This window comes from Piliocolobus tephrosceles, chromosome 9 (genome assembly GCF_002776525.5).
Source record: "Piliocolobus tephrosceles isolate RC106 chromosome 9, ASM277652v3, whole genome shotgun sequence".
Classification (NCBI taxonomy): Eukaryota; Metazoa; Chordata; class Mammalia; order Primates; family Cercopithecidae; genus Piliocolobus; species Piliocolobus tephrosceles.
The window spans coordinates 124,954,875-124,971,080 of NC_045442.1; the positions used below are offsets into that span (position 1 = coordinate 124,954,875).

General features: G+C 41.6%; 1 protein-coding gene across 7 annotated transcripts in view; it reads left to right on the plus strand.

Annotated features, from left to right (window-relative positions):
* Positions 1–16,206, plus strand: part of PRKCQ (protein kinase C theta) — a 160,029-nt gene that overhangs the window by 71,213 nt on the left and 72,610 nt on the right. For all 7 annotated transcript variants that reach the window (XM_026454801.2, XM_026454796.1, XM_026454797.1 and 4 more), the window contains 4 exons: positions 8,543–8,705; positions 9,855–9,886; positions 9,986–10,071; positions 15,608–15,737. In XM_026454801.2, coding sequence (XP_026310586.1) covers positions 8,543–8,705; positions 9,855–9,886; positions 9,986–10,071; positions 15,608–15,737 — 411 coding nt within the window. The remainder of the gene's footprint in view (positions 1–8,542; positions 8,706–9,854; positions 9,887–9,985; positions 10,072–15,607; positions 15,738–16,206) is intronic.

Below are 16,206 nucleotides of genomic sequence, written 5' to 3' on the forward strand. Positions count from 1 at the left end.
TGTGTGGTTATGTGTGTACACATTGTCTATGTTTAAATGATGTGTTCTAACAGCCTGCCATATTATCGGTAGAATGCAAGTTAAGTAAGAAGTAGATAAATATGTTCCATAAAATTAGTAACAAAATGCTAATTACTTGAAGTAAGTCACCTCAAGTCCTTTTAGGAACAAGAAACGGTGAGAAAACGCATGGCTAAAGAGTTTTGGTTCCATGTTACATGTGGACTTTGGCCACAGAAGTTAAATTTCCCGGTACAATGTGCTGAGACAGGCTGTCAGGGCTGTGTATGTGAATCAAATCCCCCTACTTATAAAATCCTAAGCCACAGCATAGACATGTAAATTTACTGATGGTAAACTCACTTCAGTTTTTCCTAAATTAGTTTTACTACCAAGAAGAAGTGAGTTTGACCTCATGTATTTATGATGCTGAGTTTTGGCTTACCATATTATAATTCCTCCGGGTCTAAATTCAAACAAATACATCAGAGAAATACAATATTATGAAATAATCACAGAAAACATTATTATGAAATAATCATAGAAAACTCACCAGATCTTCGATGATATTGAGGCCTGGTGATTCATCTTTTAGGTGTGATAATAATATTGTGGTTATGTTTTTTAAAAGGCATGCTAACCTTTTACAGATATATACTGAAATATTTCAGATAAAATAATACGATATCATGGCTTTGCCTCAAAATAATCCAGTGGCATGGGGTGTAGGATGGACAGGGTATACTGAAAGACAGTGGCCATTAATTAATAATTGCTGAAACTGAATGATTGATACATGGAAATTGATTATAGTATTTGCTCAACTTTTATGTATATTTGAAATTTTCCAGAATAAAAATTTTTTAAAAGAAAGAAAGCATTACTGAGAAGGGAAAAATGTACCTGAAATTTTATTTCTTTTTCCTCTTGGAAGGTGTATATATATAGTACACATAGTACAACTTCTGAATTGGCTGAGGTAGAGTGATTGCAGGATATCTGAATATCTAGATTTGCATAAAAGGTGAAAGTGCTGACCTAAATAATAGTATCAATGATGTTTAATTCCTTGAATTAGAGACATACATTCCTCCCATTAGTTTAAAGCATGACCCAATGTAAATTGAGAAAGGGTCCTGTCTGGGCATGGTGGCTCATACCTGTAATCCTAGTACTTTGGGAGACTGAGGCGGGTAGATCACTTGAGCTCAGGAGTTCCAGACTAGCCTGGGCAACATGGCAAAACCCATTCTCTACCAAAAATACACAAATTAGCCAGAGTTGGTGGTGCATGCCTGTAGTCCCAGCTACTTGTGAGGCTGAGGTGGGAGGATGGTCTGAGCCCAGGTTGTCGAAGTTGTGGCGAGCAGTGATTTCGCCACTGCACTGCAGCCTGGATGAGAGAGAGAGAGAGAGAGAAAGAGAGACTGAGAGAGAGAGGAAAGAAGGAAGGAAGGAAGGGAGGGAGGGAGGAAGGAAGGAAGGAGAAAGAAAGAAAGAGAAAAAGAAAGGAGAGAGAGAGGGAGGGAGGGAGGAAGGAAGGAAGGAAGGGAGACAAGGGGGAGGGAGAGAAGAAAGGAGAAAAAGCGTCCTTTGAAAGAAAGAATGGAGGGGAGGGGAGAGGAGGGGAGGGAAGGGAAGGGAAAGGAAGGGAAAAAGGGCCCTTCATCAGAATGCAAGTATTTTTGGTAACTGATTTTAAGATCCCTGCTTTGAAACACAATTCCATGGACAGTCCTCCTATTCCTGTGGAACTTAAATATTTTATTAGAATGAGAGAGCAAACTCAGTTGGGCAAAAACAATGATATTCCACAAAAAATAATGACAAAAGCCTAGGAAATGTTTTAAGAATAAAGCTTTGCAATATTTAAAACTTTTTTTTTTTTTTTGATACGGAGTCTCGCTCTGTCGCCCGGGCTGGAGTGCAGTGACAGGATCTCAGCTCACTGCAAGCTCCGCCTCCCAGGTTTACACTATTCTCCTGCCTCAGCCTCCCGAGTAGCTGGGACTACAGGTGCCCACCACCTCGCCGGGCTAGTTTTTTGTATTTTTTAGTAGAGACGGGGTTTCACCGAGTCAGCCAGGATGGTCTCGATCTCTTATATCTAGATCCAAATTGATACTCCATCTCTCAATTTTTATATGTCGAAAAAATCTAATTTTAAAAACCAAAGTTATGGAATAACCTAACTAGAAAATTCCTTGTTAATGACAAGGAAGAGAGTAGAGGATGTCAATTTCTTTTAAGAATGATCATTATTAGTATAAGAAATCATCTTCTGAAGGATTCAGGAAAGCAAAACGTGTTCTTCTACTCAGGGAACATGAACCCAGATTGAAGAGGTGGTACAGATTAGACAATTAGATAAAATTATAACCTAAACCACACAAATACTGATTAACCAAGAGATCAGTGTGTGTTGCCTTCATTTCAGTAAGTTCCACAGTGTGGGCATTAAAGGGTAGGAAGAGTTGAGTTTTCTAAAGAAGAGGGATGGCCTTACAAGGAGGAAAAAGTGAAGGCTTGAGCAAGAATATGCCATGGGTGAGGGCTGCGGGGAGAACAGCCTAGGTAGACTCTCAGGCTCCTGCTGAAACCAGAATGAAGAGTCAGAGACAGATATTGGAGGGCAAGAGGAGTGCATAGTCTTGGGTTGTGCTTTGAACTAATGGGAAGAATATACTTTCTTTTACTTAAGGAATTACACAGTATTGGTCTACAAAATTTCACTTATGTTATGGAGAGGTGATAAAAATCTGTTCTAGGAGTGTGGCTACAGGAATAAAATAAAAGGAATAGTCTAAAAGACAATACTGTTGCAGAAAGATTTCATGGTAGAGTAGATGAAATATCTACAGAATGCCTGTTAAGAGTTCATAGTTGAGATGCTTTATAATTCTTTAAAAATTAAGCTGGGAGCAATGGCTAATGCCTATAAACCCAACACTTTAGGAGGCCAAGGTGGGAGGATCACTTGAGTCCAGGAGTTTGAGACCAGCCTGGGCAGTGTAGAGTGACCCAATCTTTACAAGAAAATTTAAAAATTCCCTGGGTATGGTGGCACATGCCTGTAGTCTCACCTACTTGGGAGGCTGAGGCAGGAGGATTGCTTGAGCCCATGACAAAGAAACAGTGAGCCAAGATAGTGCCACTGCACTCCAGCCTGGGCAACAGAACAAGACCCTGTCTCCAAATAATAATAATAATAATAATTACTCCTTAAAAATGTAAGTTGAATGAAGGGGAAAAATGTTGAGAATATCTCTTAAAATAGCTAGACTTGGAAAATGGTAAGAGTGGCAGAAGTGGGAGATATGGAAAGAAGAGGAAAATGAGTGGGGGGTAAGGAATTCAAATTTGAGTAACACTTGAGATAATACCATGTCTCCAGTGTTCCTCTTCCATGGAAGCCTCAAGTCCTCTAACTCACCAGGAAGTAAATGGCTCAGCTCTCCATAGCAGACTACTTTGTTCTTTCTCTTTGAAATCCCCTTGTGTTGGGTTTTTGAACAGGAATCATTTTTTCTCTGCTTCCTCTGTTCTCCTGTTATTACTCTTGTAACTTCAGAATTCCCCATGGTCGTCTCATGCCCCCCGCCCTTCTATTTCACACCTTCCTATGTTTCTCTATTCATTCAGTAACCAACTTTCAACCCACATATCATCACTCAGAATTCTCCACCTCCAGGGACTCACACTCAGAACTTGTTTTTCCAGAGCTCATCCTCCTCCCCTGTCAATTCTGCCCTTCTTCCCAGACAATAAGTACTAGCCTGTAATCCAGTTTCCCTTTTACCCCATTTATTAGCCCACTTCTGGGATTAACTCTCTACCTAGCCTGGCTCCCATGATTAGCCTTTGTCAGCACTCTGCTCTCATTAGTTCCCTCTTTGCCATGGATATTCTGATCTCCAAACCTTGCATTCTCCCCTCTCATTCTCCCCGGCTTTGCTAGAAAAAGTCTTACAGCTAAGTGTGTTACAAACAGATGGTATTAGATGACGTCCCTATGGTTCAGACTCTATGTTTGGCTTCTTAGCAGACCTCTCCAACTAGATTTCCTGTGCTTACACATTTTAAGGGGCCAAATTAAACTAAGTATCCAAAATTACACTTACCACATTCACGAGCAACCTATTTCTTTTATAACTTACTATCGTACTTAATTATACAATAACTCGTTCCACAAAACCTGGACATAATTTTTATAGCTTCCTTTTCCTTCAACTTCCATATGAATGCATCAGTCAATCATTTGTGTTCATGTTGTCTAGTCAGTATTTTGTCCATTTCATTATCTAATTGCTTCCTTACTACCTCCTGCCATATCCCATCCATTCTCCTACGGTGGTCCTAGAAGTAATGATGCCAAGCTCCAATCTGACCACATAATGCCTCTGCCCCTGCTGCAGCATTCCAGCATCTGCAAATTGTCTGCAGGAAAGTGTTCAAACTGATCTAACACCTACACATCTTCTGGAAGTGACTGCTGATCGTTTCTGCTTCACCCTCTGCACTCTGGCAATGCCCAGCTAGTTCTAGACCCCCACCCACACCCTGAGGAACCTTAGCTCTGTAGCTTTGCTCATTCCCTTCCACCCAGAGAGAGCAACTTTGTCTTTTCCCCACCATACTTTCTCCCACACACTAGTAGGAGTTATCTGTCCTTCAGAATTCAGCACAGAAACATCTCTGCCAGGACCTTTCTTGTCCAACTTCCCTCTTTCTCTCCTTCACCTACCTCCACCTGCCTTAGCTGGTACAGTTTCCTTATTTTCATGGTCCCATAGCATCCTGTGAATACCTCTGTTCTGACACATTGATTGTCTTTCCTTTTGGACTCTTAACTCCTTGCAGGACAGCCACCGTCAAAACACATCTCATTGATTCCTTTAACTTTGGTGCCAGGTTTCAGGTGAGGCATGCAGGAAGTACACAATGAATGCACGTTGAACTGTTCAGCTGGACTTACCTTGGCACTTAGAAATCTCCTTCGTTTCCTTTTGATTCCCACACAATGGCTCTTCCTACCATTCCCATCCTCCTTGGTTTCTGGGGGTGCCTCAGTCTCATCTGATTCTGGGAGGTTGACCTTGCCTCAATATGATTGGTAGAGACCCTATCTTCTTTTTTATTTTTTAAAATTTATTTTATATACTTTTTTTTTCCTTGAGATGGAGTTTTTTTCTTGTCACCCAGGCTGGAGTGCAATGGCACTATGTTGGCTCACCGCAACCTCCGCCTCCCGAGTTCAAGCGATTCTCCTGCCTCAGCCTCCTGAGTATCTGGGACCACAAGGATGTGCCACCATGCCCAGCTAATTTTGTATTTTTTAGTAGAGACGGGGTTTCACCATGTTGCTCAGGCTGGTCTCGAACTCCCGACCTCAGGTGATCTGCCTGCCTCGGCCTCCCAAAGTGCTGGGATTACAGGTGTGAGCCACCATGCCTGGCAGAGACCCTGTCTTCTGTCTGTCTCTGCACTTTAAGATGCAGCTGCTTCCTCCCACCTTCTCCTCCTGCTCCTCTGCCTCAGAGACAGCTGCTCCCTTTCTTTGTTGCACACCTCTCATCCCAGCAGTCCTGCTCTATCAATACACTTTACCTATGACATCCTCGACTCTTCCTTCTCTCTGCAGTTTCTTCCTCATTCCCAAGACATACTGCATTATCCATCTTCCCCAATCTTGAACACCATCTCTTCTTTTTTTTCACCTTTTTACCTCCATGAGTTTTTTTTTTTTTTTTTTTTTTTTTTTTTTTGCTTTCCCTAACACACTCCTTTAAAAAGTAGTTTATATTTATCAGTTTCTGTTTCTTCCCTTCTACTTCTATTCTTAGACCCTAAGACTCTGGCTTATAATTCAACCAATCTGCTGAAATGGCTTTCTCCAGGATTATGAGTTCTCACCTGCTTCTTAGCCTTCAATTTCCTTGATATCTCTCTATCATACAATGCTGAAAACTTCATTTCTTTTCAACTTGACTGATGCGATATTGTCCAAGTTTTCCTCTTAATTTTCCAGCTGCCTCTTCTTGGTCTCTTTTGCCATTTCTTTTCCTACCTCCTAAAAAATATGGGTACCCATATCCCTGAGCCTATTCCACACCATCATATATTGCCTCTTAAGGTTGGCTGTTCTGTGCCTGTGCCACATCTCCCTGACTTGACTGTTAGCCATGCAAAGGTGAGGAATAATACGTTTCTTCAGCACATTCAGCAAAGCAGTTTACTCACAGCTGCTCAAGAAACTTGTGATTTGATTGACTACAAACAAATGATAGGTTAGACCACATAAATAGATTAGAATCCATTAGTTTAAAAGAAAAAAAATTGCAAAAACCAATGAGCTCATTCAAACCAGTAAATAGAGAAATAAATACTCAATACCAAAAGAATTAAAGAATTCTATGTTTTTACATTTACTCTTTTGTAATGATTGAAAAAGAGGATAAAGGAAATCACAGAAAATAACAGGGTATAAATTCATTTCTAGAAATTCCTAATATTTAAAAAAATTATAGTATTATGGTCTAATGTACAAATTATATATAAACTATGTTATAAAAACATGTTTATATACATGTAGACATGTAAACATATATGTAATAGATATACACATAAAATACATATATGTTATAAAAACGTGTTTATATACATGTAGACATATATGTATATAAACATATGTATAGACAGTATAAAATACATTTACTATACATTTAAAGATATATATGATTTTTACAGTAAAAAACTGTATAGGGTCCCCAGAATAATTCACTTTCATTCCCTGCATTTAAAAGTTTATTTGTCCTTATTTTTATTTTATTTTAATGCATCTGGACCAAAATAGAAACAAGTCACATGTTATAAACAAATGACCTACTCTACTAGTCACAAGTTGTAAATAGATTTGGACATTTATACCAGAACTTGTGGAAGAAGGTGATGAACTCAGTGACCCTTAATTTAACCCCTCATTTACCAAGCTGAATTTATTATTTCCAGCCTAGTTCCAGGTAAAAGGACCTAAATTACCTACTCTTAAAGTATCAGGCAAAGTATTATGTCCCATCTGTGGAACTGTTAAGAGAGTTACTGGAAATGCTTTTTGTCTGGGAGTTGAAGTTGCCATAAAACAGATCTGTGGGCGCTATAGAAAAGGCTTGAGTCCAAAAGTGTGCCCTGAGATGTGGCTGGATTCCTGGGGGAGGTTTCTACCCACACAGCTCCTCCTTTGTCTACCTAGAGTGTTTCTAGTCTAATCACTGTTAGGGATTGGACATTAAGGTACCTTGGAAGATAATTTGCTTCAAACGCATTGTCAGGCTACTGCCAACTGCTTAGCCAGAACAAAAGAAATTTAGCATGAATATTATTAACTCATTGTGAAATATGATGAGCCTGCTATTTAAACTAAACCTCAATGTTTTGTATTTGTAACAAAATAGAAGAAGTAACCCAAGAGTCTTCAAGCTATTGTAAAATTATAACTCTAGGATTTAAATTCATTATCCTTATTTATTTATTCACATATTTATTTGTGTATTATTTTTGTTATAGCAATGGTTATTTTTATTTCTTTACTGTTCCCTGTGTTATTCTCCCTCACCTGCTGAAGTATCCATTGTGCTGTTTAACCATGACTGCCTTACAATTTGGTGTTTCGTGAGGACCTGGGCTTCAGCAAGGGCATCATGAGCATTCTCATAATTTGACTATCTTAGTTTTCCAACCCTTTGGAACGATCTCATCCAGGTATAGGGCACTGTAAACAGTGACTATCCAAAGCACTTTCACCAATATTCATGAGCCCAGGGTGAAATGAATAGATTGAATCTGATGGCTTGATGCTGATGGCTAGGTAATGCACAGGATTACCTAGACACTAAAAAAATGCAATGAGATATTAATTTTCTGGCCTTTTTCACATGGTAAATATGGTTGGTAGCTGGTGTATCTGATCACTGTGGACATCAGGAACCAGGACACAATGTCCCAAAGTTCCTTTCCCCTCACACAACATCCTGGTCAGCTCCCCCCAGTCTACTCCAGCATGTCTCCAACAACCGACTGTACAGCTTCCTGGCACCTCTGAAATACTGTTCCCAAGATGCTGTCAGTAACCATGTGATTCTCTAGAATTACAGACAGGAAAGCCTTTGCCACTTCCTGCCTTTTCTGATTGAGTCATCATTGACAGTGACAAAGAGAGGTTGATAGATACCTTCAAAGTTCTAATCTCTGGTTTTAAAACTTGAAGAGGATAGCTCAGCCCAGTCAAAGAGGAGCGAAGGATTGAGCCAGTAATCCAACATTGTTTTCACCCTCTGATAATATGCGCTATGATGAATCTATGTTGTAGAATTAAGGAAAGATGCTTAGTGTGGTACCCACCATAGTGAGTACCTGGAATGTTTCAGCAGATACTCAGTGCTGGTTCTCCTCTATCCCTTGCCCATCTCCCTCCCCTCCTGACCCAGATGGAATAGGAGTCGTCCTGTTGCAGAACTTAACTTTCTTCCCCTTTCTCTTCCTGTAGACACAAAGGACATGAGTGAATTTGAGACGGAAGGCTTCTTTGCTTTGCATCAGCGCCGGGGTGCCATCAAGCAGGCAAAGGTCCACCACGTCAAGTGCCACGAGTTCACCGCCACCTTCTTCCCACAGCCCACATTTTGCTCTGTCTGCCACGAGTTTGTCTGGTACAGTCACTTGGCATCTCCCTCCAAGCTTCGGGTTCTGCATTTTGTTGCATCTTCTTAATCCTGTAGGCTGGCATGCTCCACCATGGGGTTATGCTGGAGTAAGTGCTGCCTCAGCGTTGTCAGGGACCTCGCCTGAACTGAGAAGGTTCAAATAGTATGATCCAATAGAAGAGGTGCATGAGGAAGCCAGGTCTAGTCAGGAAATATGCCCGTGGGATTTTAGTTTCTGCCTCAATGGAGGGCTACTGGGGGTAAGTGGGAAGGAACAGAAGTGAAAGGTATGTTTATTACAAGCAGTTTTCCAGTTTTATAGTCAAAACTTCCCCCACCTAATAGCCCAACCATGCTGGTGCTACTTTTTGCAACAGGCAGCACTTTGCCATTGTAGCTAATGGTTTAAATGTTTATGAGGCGCTTGGGTATCTTAACAGTCATCAAACAGATCAGTTTAAGCCTCAGTAACCACATAGCAAAGGCTATGACAGAGTAGAGACTTGAAATGGCTCCTGTTTCTGGCTCTCAGCATCCTAGCCTATTAAGGGATACTCTTCCCTTTAGGCTACTGCAGAAACTGTTAAAGTACAGCTCCCATGTAACCAGGGTATCCACATGCCAGATCGACTTGGAGGGTTTTCATCAACCTGCTTTTGTCTAATCACCTGAACCTCCTTTCTCTCTAATCATGGATGTCGCTCAGGAATTGGCCCTACACATGACACTTTGTTGGTTGCAAATATTCTCAGATGCTCAGAAAGAGGAAATAAAATGTTACAGATGTCTTTGTTCATCTGTAGTGAGCTCACCGAGACCATGAATTTTTAAGTCTAGCACAGGGAAATGTGCTACAAAGAGTCCGTGATACATGCATTTTCATTCATGCCTTTTAATCTCTATACGTTTGTTTGGAAAATACAACAATAAAAAAGAAATCAGCCGCCTCTCATTTATTTATTTATCAAACTTTTTAAAAAGCAGCTTAAAATGAAAAACACTCTGTTAATACTCTCGGCAAATGATACAAGAGGGCTACTGATCAGAAACTGCTCTGCGATCTTAGGGGTTATGAAATCTCATTCACCTCTTAAATGCTGTTGGTGCTGATGTTGATACCACCGTTGAAATAAATCAGTGTGTGCTTTATTACAGGGGCCTGAACAAACAGGGCTACCAGTGCCGACGTAAGTAAGAGGGTTTCGGTTGTAGTACCATCATTCTTTTTATTTAGTTATTCCTTAGGCTATGAAGATCGTAAGCTGCAATTTTGTTTTTCTTTTCAGAATGCAATGCAGCAATTCACAAGAAGTGTATTGATAAAGTTATAGCAAAGTGCACAGGATCAGCTATCAATAGCCGAGAAACCATGGTACGTATTTACATTCCTCTTTGACGTGCAGTGATTTTTATCAAAATGTTAAATGTTACAGCCCACGAATTCTTCTGAATAATGCCAGAACTTGAATCCTTCCATTTATCAGTGAACATCCATCTCCCTAAAACTCTTTCCTCTTCAATAATGATTCTTATCGAGTTACCCAAACCAGAGGATGAATCAGAAATTAGCCAGGCATGGTGGCATAAGCCTGTAATCCCAGCTACTCAGGAGGCTGAGGCAGGAGAATCTCTTGAACTCAGGAGGTGGAGGTTGCAGTGAACCAAGACTACTCCACTGCACTCCAGTCTGAGCAACAGAGTGAGACTCTGTCTCAAAAAAAAAGAAAAAAAAAAAAAGGAAATCTGTACTTATACCTCCTAAATATACACAAATTATATACAGGAAGAATTTTCATGACTCTACTTTTCCAGAAAAATGGCATAGAAAGTGGCCAGAAAGCATAGTTTAGATTAATTATATGAGAACAATCCTTGTGGCACCCCCCAGCTGGAAATGACAGTAAAAGAGTAAATAAAGGCAAATGATGATAAGATACTGCAACATGGCATTTGCAAGGTCAGAGATAATAACAAAGGCATAATTTTATGTTGAGAAGCAAATATTTCTTTTAGAATAAACTTTGAGGTATAATCTGAAGACAAATTATGTTTTACCTAATGGTGGAGGGAAACTGGGCTAGCATATGGGCAGCCTATCATTATGAATTTTAAATTGTTTTAAATTTGTATATATTTAGGAGGTACAAGTGCAGATTTCTTTTCTTTTATTTATTTATTTATTTATTTATTTATTTATTTATTTATTTATTTATTTTTGAGATATAATCTTACTCTGTCACCCAGGCTGGAGTGCAGTGGCATGATCTTGGTTCACTGCAACCTCCACCTTTCAGGATCAAGAGATTCTCCTGCCTCAGCCTCCCAAGTAGCTGGGATTACAAGCGTACACCACCACGCCTGGCTAATTTTTGTATTTGTAGTAGAGATGGGGTTTCACAATGTTGGCCAAGCTGGTCTCGAACTCCTGACCTCAGGTGATTCACCTGTCTCGGCCTCCAAAAGTTCTGGGATTACAGGCATGAGCCACCACACCTGGCCTACAAGCGCAGATTTCTTCTATACATATGTTACCTAGTGGGGAAGTCTGGGCTTCTAGCGAACCCACCATCCGAAGAGTGAGTACTACGCCCAATAGGTAATTTTCAACCCTCCCTCCCTCCCATCCTGCCACCTGTAGTCTCCAATGTCTATTACTCCACTCTGTAAGTCATGATGAAATCTTTTGACTTCCTTCTCCCACCTTTCCTTCTTCATTCCACAAATCCTCACTGGGTATCTGATTCTTGGAAGATACTGTGCTCTTCCAATGACAGCATAACACAAAACAGACATGGTCCTGCAAAGTTGGAGAAAGAGATAATAAACAAACAGCTATGTATGGCTTCGATTTGTATTAAGTGCTACAAAGAGAGTAAACAAGGTGCACGGATGGAGAGTAAGCAGGTGGCCTACTGAGACTCCGTGGTCAGGGAATCTCCCCAACGGAGGGAACATTGAAACTGAGAGGCTGAAGAGTGACAGAGCTGGTTACGTGAAGAGCAGGAGTAAGGAAGCTCCTTACAGGCTGGAAGACCCTGCTGAGGGAGAGTCCAGTGTGTTCCAGGAACTGAAGTGTAGCGAGAGCTGCAAGGGCTGAGACTGGAAGCCCACACTGGGGAATGCGCAAAGGCCTGGGTCATGCTGGTTTCTTTGGAGCCCGGATAAGTGATTGCATCTTTTGCAAGTTGTAGTAGAAAGCCCACTTTGGGATGCTGTAGTAGAAATAGTGTGTTGAGATGTGAAAGTAAAACCAGAGGAGATAGAAGGAATCCCCTAGCCGGAGAGATTGGTGGTTTATACCGGTGAGACGTCAGCAGAGATGGAGCAAAGCGGGCAGGTTCTCTGGTGATTTTGATGTTATAAATGACTGCATTTGCCAAAAGATTAGATGAAAGAGGTGGATATAAGGATGATGCCCCAGGTTCTGGCTTCTGCCCGAGGCTGAGCAGTGTGGTAGATGACAGAGCCACGACGGAATGAAGAAGACTGGGAGAAATGAATTTTTCCACTTTGGACAGTTGAGTCTGAGATGTGGACATCCAAGTGGAAGCATCAAATAGACAATTTCACATGAGCTTGGAATTCCTCTGGGACAAGGGCCCAACCCTATAAATCTGACAGTGACCATCATATAGGTAGATTTTAAAGTTGCTGCAGAGATCACCTAGTGAGGAAATACAGAAGGTTCAGGACTGACTACAAAGGAATCTAAAATGAGATGTTAGGTAGAAGATAAAGGATAGAGATGGACATTGAGAACCCGGGCTCAGAGAGCACTCCTCCTACATCCAGAGTGTATGAAGTTACAGAAACCAGGAGGAGAAGAGGTGGGTTGTGTACTGTGCAGTTGAGGTGTTGAGGAAATTGAATTCCACATGTAGATCTTCACAGGCTTGAATCAGAGAAATGTCAGGGGCATCTTGGAGGTGTTAGTCTGATTGGCCTGCATGAAGGGTGATTTGATGACATGAAAACAACCTGTGAGTTAATATTATGAAGAAGGTGGACCGTGAAGGAGATGATGGACAAAGAACAGTGGCTGGAAAATGAGACTCCAAGGATGGAAAGTGCTCCCCTGGCCAGGGAAAGATGGATAAAGCTGGAGAGACAGATAAACAAGACAGTCAAGTCTGTTGCCAAGAAGCGAAGAGGTCCTGAACTCTGGTGGAGACAGGTCCCTGGTGCTTCCACAGTTTAACCGGAAGGGGAGTAGGGCAAGACAGTTGCTGATGGGGATAGGTGTGGAGCTTTGGTGGTGGACACACAAGGGCGCTCCCCTTAGACTGCATGTGTCCCCCGTGGAGTCTGACGGCTGGAGGAAGGAAAAGAGAAAGCAACAAGTGCCTTCGAGGAAAAAGGAAGATCTGTGAGATAATTATCTCAGAGAAAGTAAGGTGACTTGTGAAAAGCCAGACTGTGGAGCAGAGCTGAAAGTCCATTTGAACTGGACGGAGTCAGCCTTCTCAGGGGTGTGATTTTCTCCAACAAAGGGGCAGGTTCAGAGAAGGCGAATTGGGTGGGTTTTTCCAGAGTAGAATTTCTTCTAACATTTAGAACCAGAAGGGGATAAACTCGTGCGAACCGGTGATTCTGTTAAGACTCAAAGAGGTTAGAGTAGTTCGTTCATGTTTGATCACCTGTAAGTGGCAGAGCTGGTACTAAAATTAAGATCACAATTTCTCAGACCATGATTTTGCTTGTTTAAATCAAATTTTCACCTCCCAGACTTCTTCCTTTACTTGATGCCTTCAGCTTTTCTAGAAAAAAAACACAAATGTCTGAATCACTGTTAACCTCAATGGCTAACAAAGTCCCTGGTACAAAGTCTTGAGAAACTGTCCGCAGCATAAGTTAATTTCTGTGATATTGTCTTCTCTGGGGATATTTTGATTTCTTGTTCACTCAAGGGGGTATCATCTTTGGGATTCTTTTGTTCCTCTACCCTTGGAGGAGTATTGTCCAGTAGAAATAAATAGAATAAGGGCTACGTGTGCAATTTTACATTTTCAAGTAGCCCGCATTAAATAAAAAGCAATAGGTGAAATTAATTTTAATAATATATTTTGTTTCATCCAATCTGTTCAAATATTATCATTTCAACATATAATGGACATTTGAAAATTCAGATACCTTAAGTAATTTTTTTATACAAAAGACTTCAAACTCCAGGGTGTATTACTTCACATGTCCAGCACATCTCAATTCTAACTCACCACCTTTCAAGTGTTTGCCAGCCCCATGTAGCTCATTGGTTTTCATACTGGAAAGTGTGTACATAGAGTCTTCATCAGCCGTGGGGTCTTGAGCCATTTGGGCCTGCGTTCAAGATTCGAAATGGTCTCCTTCCAGCCTGGACCTTGACCTATTAATTGTTCATATTTAAACTGTGGAATATAAGTGAGTCCTGAAAATTATTTTTTTCTTGGTTGAAAATGGCTATAGTAAGTACTGAGCAATTTTTAATCAATTCTAAACAGTCATTCTAAAGAACCAACACTGACCAGTACCCCTGGCGGGAAGGTTAGATCTACTGCTGTGCTGATGAATAAGGCATCTTTGCTGTGCACCTTCCCAAAGGAACTGTGGAGTTAGAAACTTCTGCAGAGATTATAAACCTTTAGAAAATAAAGCATTTTATCCTACACAAGAATACTGACATTCTTACCAGGAATCCAACTAACCCAAGTGTTTTGTTGTTGTTCATGTGATAAGTTTGATTTAAACTCTGGAAAACTATTTTTTTAAAAAATTCTGGGCCAGGCGCGGGGTGGCTCACGTCTGTAATCCCAGCACTTTTGGAGGCTGACCCAGGTGGATCACAAGGTCAGGAGATGGAGACCATACTGGCTAACACAGTGAAACCCCGTCTCTACTAAAAATACAAAAAAATTAGCCGGTCATAGTGGTGGGCTCCTGTAGTCCCAGCTACTCGGGAAGCTGAGGCAGGAAAACAGTGTGAACCCAGGAGGCGGAGCTTGCAGTGAGCCAAGCTCGCGTCACTGCCCTCCAGCCTGGGCGACTGAGTGAGACTCCATCTCAAAAAAAAAAAAAATCTATATCGATCACTAGCATCCTTCTCCCACTCCCCTCTCCCCATCCCACTAAGTCTTCACATTTATTTTGAGACAGAAAAGAGAATGGCCGGACTCTGATTCTGACTGCCAAGCTTATAGATATCCCAGCTCTAGAGCTGTGTGTCCTGGGCAAGTTTTTTACCTTCTCTGTGCTTCATCTCCTCATCTGTCAAAGGAGAACAGTAATAGCAGCTACTTCAAATGGGGTATTTTGAGGATTACGTGAGATATCACCTGTGTAGTAGATGATGCATGTGACATATTTGTTAACCGCACCTGGCAGGAACTACCCCCTCCTCTTGCCACCTCAGTTCATGAATAATAGGTGTGAAATGCTTCTCACATTGAGCAGTAATACTGATAAACCCATAGAAATGTTTCCTTTAAAGAAGGCATTGTTTTTTACATCTTACAAAGGTTAAAAGCACTAGTTCTGGACTGAAAGAGAAAAGAAAATATTTATACTAAAACAGGAAGGGAATCTTCATCTATTTAAATGGAAGCAGTGTTTCCTTAGCGCTTGTTTAAATAATCCTCCTGCCATTTTCCTGAGCTGTTAGCCTGTCTGTGCGGATGCCTCAGATTTCAGTTGTCTACAGGGTGCTTGCTACATGCAGAAGGCAAGCATGCCCCCTCACCCACAGTTGCTGAGGGCTGCCTGCCGTCTTCAGGCATGACTCTAGGGCTTGACAAGTGACAATGATGGTTTAAAATGCACACAATGCCAGTGTTTTCATGATGACCTCTGTCAGTTATGCTAAAGTATCTGCAAGAACATCCAAAGACGGGGCCCCAGGGACACACACGTGATTTCACCTTCTGCCTTTCTTCCAGTTCCACAAGGAGAGATTCAAAATTGACATGCCACACAGATTTAAAGTCTACAATTACAAGAGCCCGACCTTCTGTGAGCACTGTGGGACCCTGCTGTGGGGACTGGCACGGCAAGGGCTCAAGTGTGATGGTGAGTCCAGCAAGGGGGTGAGCATGGTCCGACGTGGACCCCCTAGGGGATGGAGCGAGGCTTTCTGGGGAACTGACGGGAGGATATAGCGGGGATGACTTCCACACCCAGCCCAGACAACTCATGATCATAAGTATGGTCTTCTGGGGCAATAAGCTACTATGTTCCTTTCCTTGCACCCTGCCACACCCCCACCCCCACATCCCAGAAAACAGCACAACAGTTCAGGTTCAAGATCAAAGCTCCTAGCTCCATCACCTTCTGTCGTACCATAGCCCTGGGGGAAATGAAGACAGTGTTTCTCCTCTCACTGGTCGTTCTACGAGTAGTTTCCTCAGTGGGTTCTGGGCTGCCCTTCCTAATCCCGACAGGTCTAGCTGTGGGGTACTCTAACCCTTCTCCTTTGCACCAGCTAGTAAGATTCTTTCTGTCCTCTCATCAAGGAGCAAGCCCAGTACATTCATTTGGC